Here is a 19999-nt window from a genome sequence, read left to right as displayed (position 1 = left end):
TCTCGCAGCTTTTGGAGGCACATTCGCAAATTCCCCCTCGCTCAAAAAACTAAAAGCGAGGGGGAATTAGCACTAGGCTTTACTTTCCTTCTAAACCATTCGGTTTATGGGGGCGTGGCCACGGCAGCGCGGGAGTGAAGCACGAGTTTCGTGAGCTCCCTGGTATCATGCTGCTAACTGTATGAGCGAGCATAGCTGTATCCTGGGCCGTGAAGCAGTCCCCTAAGACGGGGTGAATTTCATGGAAGACCGGCACTGAGGTTCTTAAACAGACCAATAATAAAACACTTACCAGCGAGTCTCTGGCGGGCGCGCTGAGGAGAGCGAGACGGACGGCTTCCCCCTCGAGTGACGGAGGAGGTGGACGGCAGCAGGTTGATGACGCGGTGAGACACGCTGGGAGACAGCCGGAGATCGTGGGCAGCGGGTAGTTGCCAGACGCGCAGCCGGAATACAGACAGTATAAGCGTCTGTTCCGGCGTGTGGGGAAGAGGACGAAGTGAGCTGTGCTTGCGGTGCTACAAATTGTCGGAGTGTCTGCCCCGGCGAATCGGAGCGTGGAGGACAGAGACTGTGGACGGAGCTGTGCTGGTGAGGTGACCCTGAGCCCCCTGAGCCGCAAATCCAATATCATTGAGAAACGGGCAAAACGAAAGAGACAGGAGGTGAAAGGAGCCGGTAACTGCAAAATATTAGCCAGAATTACATTGGTTCAGCAGTAAGACGCCCTGCAGGACATTGTGGGAGCCTGTGAGATCTTAAGGACCAGTCGACATTGGAGTCTAAGGTACTTTCTGTTTTTACAAATGGGGAAGACTGGGAACACCGCGGCAGCGGCCAAATTAGAAAAATATGCTCGCTCCCAGGCTAACTCTAAAGTACAAACTCCCTCTAAGTCACAGTCCCCAGTTGAAACTCCGGTGACTACACCAGTTAAAAGCAGTAACCCACCAAGCCCTACAGATAACACACTGCAGCAGATATTGGAGGCCATTCAGGGCAGTGAAAATCGGCTCATGGAAAAAATAACTGATTTACAGTCTGATGTCAGCCTAATTAGGCAGGAGCTGAAGGGGGTAAAAGAACGGGTTACAGAGACTGAAAAGAGAATTTCTAAGCTAGAGGATGTTAACAGCAACCTAGCTAAAAAATTAGACACAGTCACTGGCCAAATTAGTGAAATAAAACAAAAAATGGTCGACATGGAGGGGAGGCAGAGGAGGAACAATGTGAGGTTTATTGGCTTTCCCGAAAGGGTTGAGGGTACTGACCCTATTAAATTCATGGCAGATTGGCTGAAGGAAGAATTTGGGGCAGAAGCCTTTACAAAACTATTTGCCATTGAAAGGGCACATAGAGTTCCATCCAAACCTCCACCACCAGGGGCCCCCCCACGGGCAATCATTATAAAAATGCTCAACTTCCAAGATCGAGACAATATCATTCGCTTGGCACGGCAGAAAGGCACTGTATTGCACAGTGGGACAAAAATATCAGTGTTTCCAGATTATGCCCTAGATATTCAAAAGGAGAGAGCTAAATACCGGGAAGTTAAAAAAAGGATGCGTGAAAAAGGAATCATGTATTCAATGCTGTACCCGGCCAAGCTGAGAGTAATGTCTGGCACAGAGACAGTATTCTTCCACTCTCCAAATGAAGCAGCCAGATGGGTTGACAAATGGATACCAGGAAATCGGCAGCTCGCTGATAACGAGACTTAAAAATGTTTCAAATAATAATTGATGCCAGGGGGCTCCCCGTGCTTTGGTGGCCCTATAGCAGTAAGCCCCTGAGCAAGGAAGGGGGTAGCGGGAGAGATGGGAGGGGATAGGTATGCCAGTGGGGGGCGTACAGGGAGGGGGGAGGGGGAGAAAATGTATGTGTTTCTTGTTATATGTTTTTATGTCAAATGCCCAGTTTGGAAAAAATTATATGTGATGCTGTTAAGATGGTTAAAAGAGCCGAGGTTACAGGAGATACAGGATTGGCAGGGCCATATAGATAGATATATGTCATTGAATATGCCTGTCTTTATTTGTGCATTGTGTTTAAGGCCCGAATGCTTCGGGAAGATGGAGAATGGTTTGATGGCTATATGTTTTTGCTTTAAATGCCCAGTAATGATAAATCTAAATGTGATGTTGCTAATTTGCTCAATGGATTTAATGTTGGATGGAACACAGGTTCGATGTCTCTGTATTCACAGAAATGGGTGTTTGGATACACCGTACTATAACGCAGAATGTTTCAGGAAGTGGTGTTATGGAAGGATTGATATAGTATGGTAAAAATATTATCCTGGAACATTAGGGGCATCAATGATAAAATTAAGAGATCTTTGATAATGAAACAAGTGCGACATTATGATGCCGAAATTACATGTCTAATTGAAACCCACTTAGTTGGGGATAAATTGAAGTCCCTTAAAAAAAGCTGGGTTGGCCAGTTATTTCACTCACCCTTTACTTCTAATTCAAGAGGAATATCAATTTTAATTAAGAGATCACTTCCTTTTGTCTGTGAAAAAGTGAAGGCTGATAAATATGGTCGATACATCTTTTTGGACTGTATCATTCACTCTACCCAATTATATCTGATGGTGATATACATCCCGCCCCCATTTTCGTATGACGTCTTGATGGATTTAGTTACGTTTATATCTGCATCACCTGACCAACTGGTGATCTGTACTGGTGATTTTAATAATATCTTGAATATAGAGTTGGATAGATGGAGTAGATCCCAGGCAGGGTTGAAGAAGGGGAATAAGGGATTTGATAAATTCATAGAGAACTTGGGATGGGTCGATGGGTGGAGGGAGAGAAACCCTGATGTGAGACAATATTCGTGTTTCTCAGCCTCATATCAATCCTTTTCGAGGATTGACCTGATGCTGATATCGAAGGGTCTACTACCCAGAGTGACGAACGTGGAATATAAAGTCAGGGGGATATCGGACCATTCGCCGGTTATATTGGAGCTCAGCAACACACAAATTAGGGTAAATTCATTCTGGAGGTTTGACCCGTTCTGGCTGGAAAAAGTGGATGAAGCAGCGGTACTGGGTGATAGGTGGGAGGAGTTCTGGAATTTAAATATTGGATCAGCCCCCACAATAATAGTATGGGACACGTTAAAAGCATACATCAGGGGATTATTAAAGAAAGGGGTTATGGATATCAAGAACCAGAGTAAAAGGAAGGTAACTAAATTAGAACAAGAATGTTTAGAAAGGGAAAAAGCATATATTCAGGAAGACTCAGATAAAAATAAGGAGGAATGGGTACATACACAAAAAAAATGGGTTGAGGGGGTCAAAGAAGAAAACTCGAGGCTTATGAAAAAAAGATCATTTACCAACTACGCTAGCGCAGATAAATCCGGTAAACTTCTATCACTTATTACACAATCAGATAAACCATCGGCTACCATCGCTAAAGTGATCAACAATGCAGGAGAGCTAGTATTGACAAATAACAAAATAGTGGAGGCCTTTAGGGAGTATTTTTCTGAGTTATATAAATCTAAACTGAGATATGATCAAGGTGATATAACAAGGTGGCTTAAGAAAATAAAACTACCAGGTTTTTCGGAGGATAGTAGGGAAGGATTAGATGCCCCCATTACACTGCAGGAAATAATAGATGTAATTAAGCTACTTCCAAATGGCAAATCACCTGGACTAGATGGTATACCAGGAGAGGTGTATAAAAAATATGTGGACTCTCTGGCTCCCATGCTACTGGAAACTCTTAATTGTAGTTTTGAAATGAACGAAGTGCCTAGATCCATGATGGAGGCAAAAATTATTGTAATATTAAAAGCGGAGAAGGATCCTATACGTATGGAATCATACAGGCCAATATCGTTAATTTCTATGGAAGCAAAAATATTGGCCAAAATTCTTGCAATAAGATTAAATAAGCGTATTGGGGAAGTGGTCCACAATGACCAGACTGGCTTTATGCCAGGGAAGTCAACGGTGACTAACCTGCAGCGCGTTTTTGGGAATATGCAATTGGAAAGAAGGGAGGAATTCCCGGCGATAGTCTCACTCGATGCGATAAAGGCGTTTGACGCTATCGAGTGGGAGTATCTCTGGGAGGTAATGGAATCTTTTGGTATAGGTCCAAAATTTATTAAATGGGTCCAAATGATGTATGCAGCCCCAAAGGCAAGGATTGCAGTAAATGGGGATATTTCTCAACCTTTTTCCTTGTCTCGGGGAACCAGGCAAGGCTGTCCCTTATCCCCTAGTTTATTCGCATTGGCCATAGAACCACTGGCCTGTATAATAAGGGAGCATGTAGAAATCGAAGGTTTAAAAGTGGGCACGAGAAAGGAGAAAGTGGCTTTGTATGCCGATGACTTGCTTATTTTTCTAGCTGATGGGTTAAAAGCAGCACCTATTGTTTTAAAAGTAATTGAGGACTTTGGGGACTACTCCGGGTTTAGGATTAATTGGGAGAAATCAAGTTTCTTCCCGGTAACATCTAGGACTGGCGCTTTCCCCTTAAATACCTGCCCTCTACAATGGGTAGAGAAATTCAAATACTTGGGGATATGGATCTCCCGGGAGATCAGCGAGTTTAGAAATCTGAATTTAGAGCCAATGGTAGCACATTTAAACACTAAGATAAAACAATGGCAGAAGCTGCCTCTGTCAGCAACGGGCAGGGTAAACTTGATTAAAATGTCCATACTTCCTAAATTCATTTATGTCCTGCAGCACTCACCCTGTTATGTACCTGACTCATATTTTAGGAAAATCAACAGTTTACTGTCATCTTTTATCTGGAACAGTGCGAGACCAAAAATAAAACTGAAGTCATTGATGCGGGAAAGGGCAGAAGGTGGAATGTCGCTGCCAGATTTTAGGTTATATTATTATGCCAGCCAATTAAGAACATTAAAAGAATGGCTAGATGAGACAATTTGTAATGACAGAATAAAAGCTCTGGTTAAGCAAGGGGAAACCCATAGCTCCCCAGTGCAAAGGTTGATAAAAGGATATGTACTAAAACAGGACCCCCCGATAGTAGTGCAAGCGATAAAAGTATGGAATAAAACCAATAGATTGATGGATTTTCAGGCATGGGAGACAGAGCAACCACTGAACGATGTTAAGAGACTTAAGGAATTAAAAGAATTACAGATCCCTAAGATATGGGAACCATATGGGATTAAGTTGTTAAGTCAGGTATATGTGGCAGGGGAATTGAAACCATTTGGTCAGTTACAACTAGAGTTCATGCTGCCTCAATCATATATCTTTAGATACCTGCAACTAAAGAATGCATTAAATACACAGTTTAAGGGGGTTCCCCCCAGATTCGTAACCTCCCCTATAAAGAGGATGTTGATAGGGAATAAAGGGAAAATATCCAAAATTTACAAACAACTGTTAAATGTTAAAAATGGAGAAGATCTGGAGGTAAAAAAGAAATGGGAGGACGACCTCGGGAGGATCCCTATGGAAGAATGGGACCGGGCACTGAAGATGATCCCTAGGGCTACCAATTCGATTAGAGTGCAGCAAATTCAGTTATTTTTGATACACAGATCATACTTAACAATGGGGAACCTGGTTAAATACAAGGCAAGAACATCAGAACTTTGTCCTAAATGTAATAGCGCCCCCGGAACGTTTTTTCATTTGCTATGGCAATGTCATGTAGTGCAGGAATTTTGGCAGGAGGTTAAACAAGTAATAGTGGGTATAGGGATAGATGAATCAATTCTTACACCAAAGGGATGTTTATTAGGCACAGAAGGTAATGGGAGATTAGGCTCGGTAGATGCCCAGCTAGTATATAATTTATGCGCTTTTGCTAAAGTACTAATAGCAAGGACTTGGCTGGCCAAGAATGGCCCGGATTTAGAGTGGTGGAGATCACTGGTGGATTACACAGTAACACACGAGAAATACATACACATTCAACGACACACGATATCACAATTTAATAAGATTTGGAATAAATGGACTACCGATTAATAGTATCTCAGATCGATTCACTTAGTACTTTATTAGAAGTTAGCACGAATTTATAGGCACTTAGCACTTTAACAATGGAAGCACTATTAGTACTAATTATAAATAAATAAATAATCAAGGGAATAAAGAAGTGAAGTGAAATAAATATATACAAACCTGTTATTATTCCTCCACTGCATGACAAATAAGTTATCTACAGGGGGCATGGGTACAATAGAGATAGAAAATAAAGACAACCTAGCGATCTGGCATCGGAAGTCGGAACAAATATCTAACCATCAGTATAGAGGGTAACTTTTGGTCTTATGGACCTGGAATGGGATACACATTAGATAAATCATGTGACCAGCATTGGGCATTTTTTATATTTTTTTTTTTTTTTTTTCTGTTTTTGTGGTGCTGTTGTAGTGGGTGTTGGGGTGTATGTTTTTAATAATTAATTTTTGGATAAGAAGAGGACATAAGATGAGGATTAATATGGAAACAATAGGATATTCCTCTACTTGAAGAAATGTATTTATTATGAAATATTGTAAGTGATGTATTGAAATGTTGTAAGTGGTGTATCATGTTTTGTCTTTTTCGTTGTTTTTTTTGTATAAATAAACCAATAAAAATTTTATATCAAAAAAAAAAAAAGCGAGGGGGAATTTGCGAATGAGGGGGGGTCAGTTGAATACTGACAGGGTGAGCGGTGACTGCGAGCAAAAAGTCCTGCTCGCAGTCACCGCTCGCCCACGGCATTGAATATATGCCAAAGAGTCATGGAACACATGTTCAACATCAGAAATGCCACCACGGACAGACCGAAGATGAAACCATTGACCACTGTCGCTCAACAGTTTCCAAAATCACACTAGTCTGATACCAGCAGCCTTAGGTTTTTTGGACTTGAACAGATTCACCTAGGTCGCAGAGGAGGAGATATTAATCAGACACTGCTGAGGAAAGAAAGCTGGTGGATTTTTCATTTGGGAACGCTAGCACCAAACGGTTTAAATGAAGACATCAATTTCAGTGCTTTTCTATGACCATATCTACCAATTCATTTCCCCGCCATCATCAATTCATAGTATCCCTGGAATCATCACTAACCATTGAGTTCTCCCGAAGTAAAGTTTTGGGAACTCAGTGTAGCAATGATATCACCTGATACAATTAATCTGTATCTATATTTCTCTTCCCTTATTCCTTTCCTAATTTCATCCCATGTTGTTGTTGTACATATTTATTATTGTTGTATTTCTCCCATTAAGTCATACTTAAATGGCATCCATTACTTCCCCCCCCTTTTTCTCTTTCTTTTTCTTTTTTTCTTTTTCTCTTCCAACTTTTATCATCCTCCCTTCACCTAGTTCCCTTTCCAAATTTAATCACTGCACGTTGATACAATTTAGTCTATCAGCAATATCATTTTGTTATATGCTCTTCGGTCTACCTAATTAGCATTATTGTGCCTGTGGGCATGTATCAACTAATATCGTCATATATTTATTGTACTACACTTGTTTTTGCCCATCAGCACCGTTGAGTTTTTCATAACCGAGCTTATCAGCTATTTTTGTCCCGTGTTCATACAACAATGGGCATAATACTATCGACATTAAGCCATTTAATTTCCTCAAGGGCAACTAGATATCAAGCCATCGCCACTTTTCCCACTTAGCCTCCACTTATCCCCCTTCTCTCTTCTTCAGCAATGATAGGGTCCCTTTTATTTAATAATATTGCTTTTTTTACTTTATTTCCGCCCAAAAACTCTGTATTTCAGCCATTCCATGTCATATTGCAAACACCCATTTTGCCTTGTTATACTTTATTAATGCACCATACGCACTACAAATGGCTCACGTGATGCAGCAGAAAGGCGCCTTCTAACAATAGGTGCTGATTTGCCATTATATTAGTTATTCCTTTCATTAAGTATTAATATTTTTTATTTTCATTTTCTATGCAGCCAATTTCATGCTTTAGTATTACACCCTAATAGTGTAGCACATGTATGCAATAAAGTAAGTGCCAACTTGATCTAGCCGCAAAGCGCATTATGTAATACAGATTTTTTATGTACTTTTTATCTAGTCCGACTCGATTCTCTAATTAGCCCGCATATCTATCAGTCAATCCAGTGACTGTCTCTCATTGGCTGTACCCTCCCTATATAGACAGGCCAGGGGAATCCTCAGGTTACATGTCACCTGTGATCAAGCCTATGGCGAAACACGTGTAAGGAACACACCTCTGTCACGCCTCCCCCCTGCCAAATACCGGCACAACTTTTTTCATCCTGGACTTTGCTATGAATCAAGCGCCACACAGACAAACCGCAAACAGCTGACTTCAGCGTCTTGAAGGTCAGGTAACACAATGCTGGCCAGCCCGACCTGGAGACCTTAGTCTGCCCCCCATCTCACCGAGCAAACGCGGGTACAGGCAGCGTGGACTTGGTCGCGGCAGCCAGCACTATCAGCGGCAATCCACAGCCGCACTCAGCAGCAGAGCTTGCTTGTGTTATTATCTACCTCTGGTGATCTACTATAAATGTAAAAATCTTTCAACCCACCAGTGTGCTCTATTCAGGTTGTTCTGCTCAAATGCACCACGTTATTTAGCACCAACGCATGCCGCAGAAACTCTGTGTCTGTATCGGTTTGTGTTTTTTCCCTCTCATCAGACTCTACTGAATTATTTGTCTGTGAGAAATACAATATACCTGTGCTACTATTATTCATAGCCAAAAGTTGTTATTGAGAGAAATTATATCTATTGTTATCCCACACACTATACAATTCTGACTATCTTTAGGTCAGATATCTGTGTGAGCTTATATATTTGTTGGACATCGTCATTTCCAATGATTTATTGTTTATTGACTGCATACTCTTTAACAAATATCCTTGTACAGATAAAATACTATCGCTCATTAAACTATCCCTACAGTACGGAGTGGTGATCAGTGAAACCAATACTGACACCAGCTATACTGCTCCCGGAGTGGAGTCCAGGGTAAAAACTCTCATTTTTTGAGACCAAGTTTTGAGATTCTCTATTTTCTGGGTGGTTCAATCTGTGACCCTTATCGCTCTCATCTGCCATTTGACATCTGAGATTGATGGTGGACAGCAGGAGAAGGGTCATTGATATCCATCCACCTGTATCTACCAATCTAACTTTCTGTGACTCTCTCATTTGTCTCAGTATGTCAGATCTTCCTGCAATGCTTAAAGTAACAGGGTGATTCAGATCTTGCTGGGCAAAAAGCAGAAGCACAACTTGGCTTCCTACTAAGGACACTGTGGTACTCTCATCCTTGGTTCCGTACGGCCATACATCACTGGTCCGCCTGAATTCCATCCCGCATTTAGCAGCTAAGCAGTGAATGGTCTGGCTAGTACCTTTCTGGGAGACCAATTGGGAATTGAACCTGGACAGCAGATACATCTCTGTCTGATTGAGGGAGTCCTCTATTCTTCCACCACCATTCATTACCGGGAACAATATTAACACCATCAGCAGGGGACAAGTGTCAAGCGTCCTTGATCTTTTTGCTCCTTTAATAGGATTACATACCAGTTAAAATAATTATTGTAACCGATGTGATTTATTTATATTTTCACCAATAGTGGAGCATAAACTCAATTTTTTTTTGCAATTTTCGCCAAGATCCTCTTGACTAACACAAGATTTCTCTTGATCATTTAATAATGTGTAATCCATTGATTTAAATTGACGTACCCTTTTTTTAGCACCTGCACGTCTGAGCCCGATTTCCTGGATCCCGCCGTGTCACTGGTGGTACACGTAGTGACGCGGTGGGATCCGGGAAATCGGGCTCAGATGTGCAGCGTTTGGTATTCACTATATCACAGCCTGTGATTTCTTATGCGCTATTGTGTTATGTTTATAACACCTCTTTTTATGTGAGTGTGCAATTGTTTTTTAGTAAAGTTAATCTTTTAAAACTTACATGCTACACTATGGTATAATACAATATATACACACACACACACACACACACACACACACACACACACACACGCGCGCTCCATAGTGTGTTTATCACAGGTCAAAAAATGTTATTGTAAAATTACGATCCCACATTGAGCAAGGTAATGGGTCACGTATCGGTAGTCGGTTAACACAACCGTTGTGGTAACAAGCATGAATATACAGTGCAATCGGCACAATTTTAGTTGGAGCAGTTACACTCTGTGCAGCTCTGCAGACTCCCGGTGTAGTCAGATCAGCTAATACCCTGTGTGCGGCATCCAATCACCTCGCGGACGAGGCTGGTGGGGTGCACGTAGGCTGGGGGCAGCCCAGCAGCTTACCTTGGTGATGTGCTTGCCACCAGCGTGGCGATACAGGGCCTGGCGTGGTGATGTCCCCTACAAGCGCCGCCTCCGTTTACACTGCGGGTAGGCACCCTAGGTGCAAATCCTGGATCCGACCTGGCTTGGATCCGTGTTCCAAATGCCGGGTTGGATCCGAGATTTGGATGTAAAAGGGGTATTGGAGAACAGATGGTGTCAGCAGTCCGTAGCAGGATGGTGGAAGCATGTGTAGATGACCTTAGCCTGTCCTGTACCCCTGCCCTCTATCTGTTCTCATTGCTCGTCTCCCTCTATAATTTATAGTTATATGTTCCTCATGTTTCCAGACCTGTACAGGGAGTTCCGGAGTCTGAAAGCCAGAGGCTCGAGCCCAGCATCTGCTGTATGTGCCCCAAGCCCAGCATCTGCAGAGAATTCTACTGAGGTGAGAGTATGCAGGGAGACCAGTGACTACCTATTCAGGCCACTACAACGGGAGGACAAGGACCTACAGTGTCTTGCAAAAGTATTCACCCCCTTGGCTTTTTACCTCTCTATTGTTATTTTAAATTTTACCTGTTATTTTAAATGTTTTTCTTATTTGAATTTTACGTGATCTGTCTGCACGAAATAGTCTAAGTTGGTGAGGTGAAATGAAAAAAATTATCTATAAAAGTTTTTACAACTATAAATCTGAAAATGATCATGTGCATATGTATTCACCCCTTTGCTATGAAGCCCCTCAAAATTCTGGTGCAACCAATTGCCTTCAGAAGTCACATAATTAGTGAAAAAAGGCCACCTGTGTGCAATCTAAGTGTCACGTGATCTGTCAGTATACACCCCTTGTCGGAAAGGCCTCAGTGGTCTTTGTCTGGGACAAAGTTGAAAAGTACAAGTCAGGATTGGGTTATAAAATAAAAAAGATCCAAATATTTTATAATCCTCCCTCCAGAGTACCATCAAATCTATCGGTACTTGTGTAGTTTCACTGTGGCAGTTATGTAGTTAGCGTAGCGTCCCTGTCAGAATCAGCATAGTGTTCCTGTGGCCACAGCTGTTGGGCTACGCTAACAGCGTAGCTTAAGCTGCCGCCGTGAAACTACACAAGTAGTCATTCAGGCGTCCCTGTTAGTATCAGCGTTGTGTTCCCGCCCGTTTGTGGACAGCCGGAGCTTACGTAGTTAGCGTAGTCAGTCTGCACTTCTTACATTATGTGGGACCCATTGACCATTTTAACCCGCCTGTCATGACAGGTGTGAATGTGTTCCTGAAACATCCACACCAGCCCCAAGCGTGGCGAGGGGACGCATTACGCGTCCTACCGACCTTTTCATACCCCCACTATCCACGTTGGCTTGGAGTAGATCTTATAAAGTGTGGCGAGTGCAGCGAGCTATCAAGCCCGAAGTGTGGCGAGCGGACGCGAATTGCTTTACATGTATTCGGTGGCTTGCTGCGCTTGCCACACTTTATGAAATCAAGTCCATGCCGACATGGATAGTGGGGGTATGAAAAGGTCTGGAGGACGCGTAACACGTCCGCTCGCCACGCTTTGGGCTGGCGTGGATAGTGGGGGTTTCAAATGGAGGCATTTGCCAGTATGTAACATGGAGCACTGGCAAATGCCTCCTTTATTGTGCAGGAGACGCACGCGCTACCGAACCCCTAACCCTGTCGGCAGGGTTGCTGTACCCCACCGCAATAGTTACTTCTGCGTCTCAGACAGATGGAGCGCCTCTCTGCAGGCGCCCGCATAATCCCCTCTCCGCCGGAGAGGGGATCTTGCGGGTGCCGGCGCTTTGTTAGAGGTGCTCACTAGGCTTACCAGGGATGCCGGGCAACAGTACGGTGAGTAGCTGCCTCACGGGGACACTACGCTGACTACGCAGGGTTGCCGCAGAGTCACTACGCTAGGCAGCCGTTGGGCTACGCTGATAACATAGCTTAGGCTGTCGCCATGAAACGACATAAGTAAGGCAGCTGTTGTGCTACTCTAATAATGTAGCATAAGCTGCCGCCGTGAAACTACACAAGTACCAATCCATCATCTTCAAATGAAAAGAACATGGTACCACAACAAGAGAGGACCTCCCACCAAAACTCATTGACCGGGCAAAGAGGGCAGCACAGAGACCAAGGGTAACCCTGAAGGAGCTGCAGAGACTGGTGTATCTGCACATGGGACCACAATAAATTCGTACACTCCATAGAGTTGGGCTTTATGGAAAAGTGGCCAGAAAAAAGCCATTACTTAATGCTATAAATAAGAAGGCAAGTTTTGAGTTTGCCAAAAGGCATGTGGGCGACTCCCCAAATGTATGGAGGAAGGTGTCTGAGAATATAATTGAATCTTTTGGCCATGTAAAACGCTATCTGGTGCAAACCCAACACTCCAAGAAGACCATCCCCACAGTGAAACATAGTGGTGGCAGCATCATGCTGTGGGGACGGTTTTCAGCAGCAGGTACTGGGAAACTGATTCCACCTGAGGGAAAGATGGATGGTGCTAAATACAGGGATATTTTTTAGCAAAACCCATTTCAGTCCAAAGAGACTTGCAGCTGTAATTGCCACAAAAGGTGGATCTACAAAGTACTAACTTTAGGGTGGTGAATACTTATGCACGCAGAAGTTTTCAGTTAATTTGTCCCTAATTTGCTTCGCAATAAAAAACAAAAACCTTCAAAGTTGTAGGCATGTTCTGTGAATGATATGCAAACTTTCAAACAATCCATTTTCTCTATTGTCCATCCTGATGACACAGCTCAGCCATGGGATGTAGTGGGGTCCTGAAGGAACCAGGCACCTATGCTATGACTGAGGCAGGCTCCACCCCTGCTGCATCCCAGAAATCCTTATTTTCGTTTTAGGTGCCCACCGTAGTGGGTGCATATGCTGTGGGGCTGCATGCTGAAGCCTATTTAAGAGAGTTTTTTATTTATTAATTTACTTTAGCTAGTGCAGGTTTCAGTGTGAAGTTTCCTGAGGAAACGTATTCACACTATGCTGCGCTGCAGAGGCTGACTGTAGCGCTGCTTTCTCTCTGCTCAGCACACTGGCCCCTCTTAAAAAAGGGGTCTCCTGGGCCCTGGGGGAACTTAAATTGTCTCTCTGCTAGAGAGGGGTCATGGATAGCGGAACCCTGTTATGGCGCTGCCATTTTCAAAGGGCTTACCAGCGCACTCCATTTTGAGATGGAGAACAGGCTGGTTACAGGAGCCCTGCGCAGCAGGGTGATCCCCAGGTGAGGGATCACTGTGATTGCTTATAATAACAGAAAGGTGTAATTCTTCTGTTGTGAAGGAGGGGAAGGCTGTCATGTTAATTGACTGCAGGTTTTGTGGGGTTAAATGGACCAGGGGGATTTGTGCCCTGCGTGTGATGCTGTTCTCAATGGTGCTCAAGTTCAAAGGGTAGAGCAGTCAGAACCTGCGTGGGCGGCTGCCCTGGGCAGATCGATGGCCGACCTGGCACAGGCCCTTATTAGACAGAGGGATGATCTTTATGGCTCCCCTTGTTTATTGTCTACCTCTCAGTCTTATGTTAGCTCCCCTCCACCCTCTCCGGGAGATCCTGCCATGTTGCAGGTTATGCAGCACACAGCACAGGTTGTACATAAAATGAGTGAGTTCATGGAACAGTTTCTTAAGGTACCATCGGTTACCTCTACCAGACACCCCTTATCTGAGCCACCTCTCCTTTATATTTATTCAGTGGAGTTGGGTAAATGTGTTGCTGAAACTGTGTGGGGACAGCAGGAAGTTGTGGATACCTCTGTCCCAGTTGTGGAGGATTGGATTTTGGCTGTACGCCAGGCTTTAAATTTGGCTGAGATTGACACAGTTCAAGGGGGGAAGGAGGACTAGCACAGACTTTAATCTCATATTCTAAAATCTAATAATTTAATAATAATATTTAATAAAATCATAGAAAAATCGGATTAACCGGTTACACCGCTCGTTGTGGAGAGAATATGCATTTTAAACAGCAACACCAAGAAAGGAGGAAAATGTATGTGGTACGATAGGGATAGTATCTAATACTAATATAGGATAGCGGGTTATCTACTATAGAAACAGCTCAGAAATGTCAAACCTCATCAGGGACAGAAATACCGGCACTGTGTGTCATGGAGGAGATGGAAGGATGTCGTCGGTCACTATGGAGACGGCATCCTTATGATAGCGTCCTCTTAGGATGCTAGACTTCTAACGTCATGACGGCAGTACGTACAGGGTAGACGGTTGCCGGGGAAAAGGACTCGTTATATACCATGTGACGTGGAAAGGGTGATATCTTCCCTGATTGGTGGATCAACTTGATTGACTACCAAAAAGACGTATAAATCTGTGACACACTGAGAGGAGTAGTCCAATGACAAATAGAAACGCTGTACTCCCGCGACAGTGAACGAGTATAACAGACGCTGTATAACCTACAGCTGACACTGGTGAACAAGCTTTCAGGCGAAACGCGCGTCCAAGGAAGGTATGACCATCAAGGATGGGAGGCTAAGGTGCCGATAGAAGGAGAGATGGAGCTTCTACATGCAAAGTAAAACCTAACTAGTCAAGTATTCCTTTATCCTATATTGGCATAGGCTGCATATCTGAAACTGCATTTACAGTGCAAAAAGGATTACGGACTATAGGTGATATTATTGTGGGAAGAGGGAGCGTGTTACTATATAAGAATGTATGTGTGTATAATAGGATATATGTGCATAAAGTACAAGCAAGATATATATATATATATATATATTATAATCCCTACTAAGGGACTCTTATTATCTCATCGAAGGGACTCTCATTGTGCTCAGCTCCTGATTGACCCCCTGCGCTGGCTTCAGCCATCAGGGGTGATACGGAGTGCTGAGCTTCAACAGCAGATCCCTATATATCTTCCTTCCACTGCTCTCAAACTTGATCCCAATAAAAATCACCCCCTCATCCAGTCAGTTCACTGTCCGAGAGACACACGGCCGGAAAGCAGGAATGACTTGGGAATCAAGAGAGCCGGTTTTTTGACTATATACCTCTCTGTCCCCACTTGTGGAATTGTATTTTTAAGCTCCATTTGTATTTACATAGCATCAGATAATTGTATGAATGTGTGCCAAAAAAATACCATAGGAATGTATGCTATGGTAACCCATCCGTGACAGTCACCTCAATACTAACTGCTATATTTCGCCATTTACATTTATTTGCACAATCACCTATTAGTTTTTTTTTTTTTTTTTATATATATTCTTCACATTTATCTGTCACTTTAAATTAATATTAGCCAGGCTATCACAATGCCTCATGGGAGAATATCCCCACATTGAGACCATTTTTGACTGAGGCTGATACACATATAATATTCTCTTAATATTTTTAATTAATTTTCACTTGTTATAACTATCACTTATGATTTTTCACTATTAATATCCTCTACTATAAAATCCTTTAGACTAAGTTAATTTAGCTTCTTCTCTCTCAATTGTTTTTGCTGAGTGACAGCTGACGTTAGGATATATTTGTGAGCTCCAATTTTAACGTTGTGCCCCAACAAAGAGAGTCATCTTTTTCTTCTTTTACATGTTATTGCCACAGTTCAGCAAGAAGGTGTGTTTAAAAGTCAACGCAAGTCTGCGGTCACCTTTCCTACTGACAAAAGCATGTCCGATCTTCTGGGGGAGGCGTGGAAGATGCCTGATAAAAAAGTTGTTATGTCCAAGAGGTTTTATACTTTATACCCCATGGGATGCACCTGTAGCCGCTGATTTTGCTACCTACTTTTCAACCAAAATCTCCTCTCTCAGGACTGCCATCACCGCTGCCATGACCTCACCCTCTCCCTCCTCCCCTCCTACATCTCCACTCCCCTCCTTCCAACCCCTGTCCTCATTTTACCCCACCACTGCTGCTAAAGTCCACTCTATCCTTCAATCCGCTTCTCCCTCCACCTGCCCGCTTGATCCTATCCCCTCCAATATTATCCGTCGTCTCAGTCCATCAGTCTGCTCTCACCTGGCTCACCTCTTTAATCTTTCCCTATCCTCTGGGATCTTCCCTTCCTCCTTCAAACACGCTCTTGTCTCCCCAATTCTCAAAAAAACAAATCTGGACCCCAACTCTCCATCCAACTACAGGCCCATCTCCCTCCTCCCTTTTGCCTCCAAACTCCTAGAACGTCTGACCTATAATCGTCTCCTAAGCCACCTTACTGCTAACTCCATTCTAGACCCCCTCCAATCCGGGTTCCGCCCTTTACATTCCACTGAAACTGCCCTGACCAAAGTCACTAACGATCTACTATCGGCTAAATCCAAAGGCCTCTTCTCTATCCTCATCCAGCTTGATCTGTCGGCTGCCTTTGACACTGTTGACCACCCTCTCCTGCTCAACACCCTCCGCTCCTTTGGCATCACTGGCACGGTCTTCTCCTGGTTCACCTCATACCTCTCCGATCGCTCCTTCTCCGTCTCCACTCCGAGCTCCTCCTCTCCTACTACCCCCCAGCCAGTCGGTGTTCCCCAAGGGTCAGTCCTTGGCCCTCTCCTCTTCTCCCTCTACACCACCTCTCTGGGCACCCTCATCAGCTCCTATGGTTTTCATTACCACCTTTATGCTGATGATACCCTAATCTATCTCTCCTCCCCCGACTTATCCCCATCACTTCTGTCCAAGGTCTCCGAATGCCTCACGGCCATCTCAGCCTGGATGACCCAACGCTTCCTGAAACTAAACATGGCTAAAACTGAACTTCTAATCTTCCATCCCCCGAACATCCCCTCGTCTCCCACTATCTCCATCAGCATTGGTGAAACCGAGATCACGTCCACCGACCAAACGCGCTGCCTCGGTGTCATCATTGACTCCTCCCTCTCTTTCACCCCCCACATTCGTGCTCTCTCACAGTCTTGCCGCTTTCACCTACGCAACATCTCACGCATCAGACCATTCCTCTCCACTGACGCGACCAAAATTCTCATTCACTCTCTTGTCATCTCCCGCCTTGACTACTGCAACATCCTTCTCTCTGGGCTACCTCTCACCCGCCTCGCACCTCTCCAATCCATTCTTAACGCTGCTGCTAGGCTCATCTTCCTCTCCCGCCGCTCTACCTCCGCCTCCCCCCTCTGTTTATCTCTTCACTGGCTCCCCATTCCTTTCCGAGTTCTCTTTAAACTCCTCACCACCACCTACAAGGCTCTCTCCTCCTCCACAGCTCCCTACCTCTCTTCACTGATCTCTATCCACACTCCCTCCCGTCCTCTTCGCTCCATCGCTGACCGCCGACTGACCTCTCACCTAATCACCTCCTCCCACTCCCGTGTCCAAGATTTCTCTCGCGCTGCCCCCCTGCACTGGAACAACCTCCCGCCACCCATCAGGCTATCTGATTCCCTTACCTCCTTCAAGCGCTCCCTCAAAACCCACTTTTTTCGACTAGCCTATCCCTCCTCCTAACCTCTTTTGATCCTCCTATCCTGCCTCCGTTCCCCTCCGTTCCTACTTATCCTATTGTATTTCGTTCGTCCACCCACCTATTTTTAGTATGTTAACTCTTATGAGCAGGGCCCTCCTTCCTCACGTACTCACCCTACCTCATTACCTCACCTGTGCTCCTGTCCTGTTCTTCCCTTCCTCTACTTCATCTTCGGTCTCCTTGACTATTTTGACACCTACTTCTGAACTGATGCTGATTTTAGTTCTACCAGCTATACCCCTATTTATACTGTATTTATCAACACACCCTGTACGTTACCTTGTAATTTGTTTTTTTTTTGTTTGCTATGTACGGCGCTGCGGACACTTTGTGGCGCCTTATAAATAAACGTACTACTACTACTAGCCAGTCTGTCTAAGACCGTGGCTCTTCCTGTACAGGGAGGTGCAGCTTTTAAGGATTCAACAAATATATTTACAAGTGACCAGCGCTATATAAATAACAAATGTTTTCTTCAGTTGGGAATCTTTATTCCTTTGTAGGATCCCTCTCACTGTCAAAAGTAAGTGAACTTACAATGCTCTTCAATTCAGGTATGCCCGTAACAGTTTCTTTAAACCACTGTAACCTGGGTTAGGGCGTTGACCCTTCAAGAGACCAGCTGCAACACAGTCCAGCGCAAGGTGCACCTAATTTTATTTGCTTTTAAGGATTCAGTTGACAAGAAACTGGAGGGCTGCCTTAAAGCCATTTTAGAAGGGGTGAGGTTTACCCTGCGTCGGCCTGGGCCTCTAGGGCCATGATGGTATGGGCAGATATGTTATGTTCTCAGCTACCTACTGATGTTGATCCACAGCTTGTTTCTTTGGTAGAGAAGTTTAAAATGTGCAACAGAATATGTGTGTGAAGCTGCCCAGGAAGGGATAACGATGGCGTCCAAGGTGTCAGCAATTTCTGTCATGGCTAGGAGAGCCCTTTGGCTCAAAGCCTGGGAGGCGGATACTGATTCCAAGTAATCACTTTAAGCTTTGGCGTTTAAAGGCACTGAATTGGAGCAGCCACGGGACTGAATTAAGCAGGACACTGAAGGAAAGAGTTCCTTTCTGCCTGGGCCATCTTCTAGGCAGGGCTGTCCCTGCTTTGGTGCTTTTTGTTCCTCCTTTTGGGGGTGTGAGGGGGAAGTTCCCCGCAAATAGGGGAACACCTTCCAAGTCCTGTTTCGGTGCTTTCACCAAGAAGCATTCCTCCAAGCCAGAGGATAAGTCCTCAGCATGACGGGGTGCGGACTTCTCATTCTGGAAGCAGTGTGGGGGTTGCCTCCAGCAGTTTCAGGATTCTTGGTTCCTGTCCACACAGGATTCTTCTGTATGGGCATTAGTCTCTCAGGGTTACAGGATAAATTTTAAAGGGGATCCTCCAAGTCTGTTTGTCCTTACCCCTGTGCCTCGGGAGCCGAGGAAGAGAAGTGCCTTCTCAGGAACGGAGGAAAGGATTTTATTCCACTCTGTTCCTGGTTCCCAAGCCAGACAGTCTGAAAAGCCAGACGGGTATTTCAGACCCATCCTGAATCTGAAATCCCTAAACAAACATTTGTGGGTGGATCATTTCAGAATGGAGTCTCTGAGATCACTGTTACTGAGTATGGAGCTGGGAGAGTATTTGGCGTCTATAGACATTCAGGACGCATATCTTCATGTACCTATTCTGAAAAGCATCAATCTCTGCTTTGTTTTGCAGTGGGTTCACTGTATTGTCAGTTCCAGGCTCTCCCATTTGGACTGGCAACAGCTTCAAGAGTGTTCACCAAGGTGATGGTGGTCATGGCTGCATCACTTAAGTTAAAGGGAATTGCGAGCATTCCTTACTTAGTCGACCTCCTGTTCAAGGCAGTGTCGGAGGAGTTGCTACAGGAACATATCAGCGTGGTGATCAGTTTTTTCCAGGATCTCGGATGGATCCTGAATTTCAGGAAGTCACACCTGATTCCATCCCCAAAATTGCAGTTTTTGGGGGTAGTTCTGGACACTCGCTTACATCGAGTGTTTTTGCTGGAGTACAAGGCCAAGGGGGTTCGGCTCTTAGTGTTGTCGATACTCCAGGCAAGAAGTTCTTCGGTCTTGTTGTGCCTAAAGCTGCTGGGCAAGATGGTAGCTACCTTCGAAACCCTGCAATATGCGATGTTTCATTAAAGATTGTTCCAGTGGAACATATTGACCTCATGGGTTGGGGGACACCGACATGATGAAACGGG

At 44.3% G+C, this 19999-nt stretch overlaps 1 protein-coding gene across 5 annotated transcripts in view; it reads left to right on the top strand.

The window, feature by feature from the left end:
* Positions 1–19999, top strand: part of RECQL4 (RecQ like helicase 4) — a 314021-nt gene that overhangs the window by 75196 nt on the left and 218826 nt on the right. For all 5 annotated transcript variants that reach the window (XM_083171422.1, XM_083171418.1, XM_083171421.1 and 2 more), the window contains exon 4: positions 10656–10753. In XM_083171422.1, coding sequence (XP_083027548.1) covers positions 10656–10753 — 98 coding nt within the window. The remainder of the gene's footprint in view (positions 1–10655; positions 10754–19999) is intronic.

Source organism: Crinia signifera, chromosome 2 (assembly GCF_055691185.1).
Source record: "Crinia signifera chromosome 2, ASM5569118v1, whole genome shotgun sequence".
NCBI lineage: Eukaryota > Metazoa > Chordata > Amphibia > Anura > Myobatrachidae > Crinia > Crinia signifera.
Note: the sequence above shows the minus strand (reverse complement) of the source record. Positions and strands in the feature narration are given on the sequence as shown.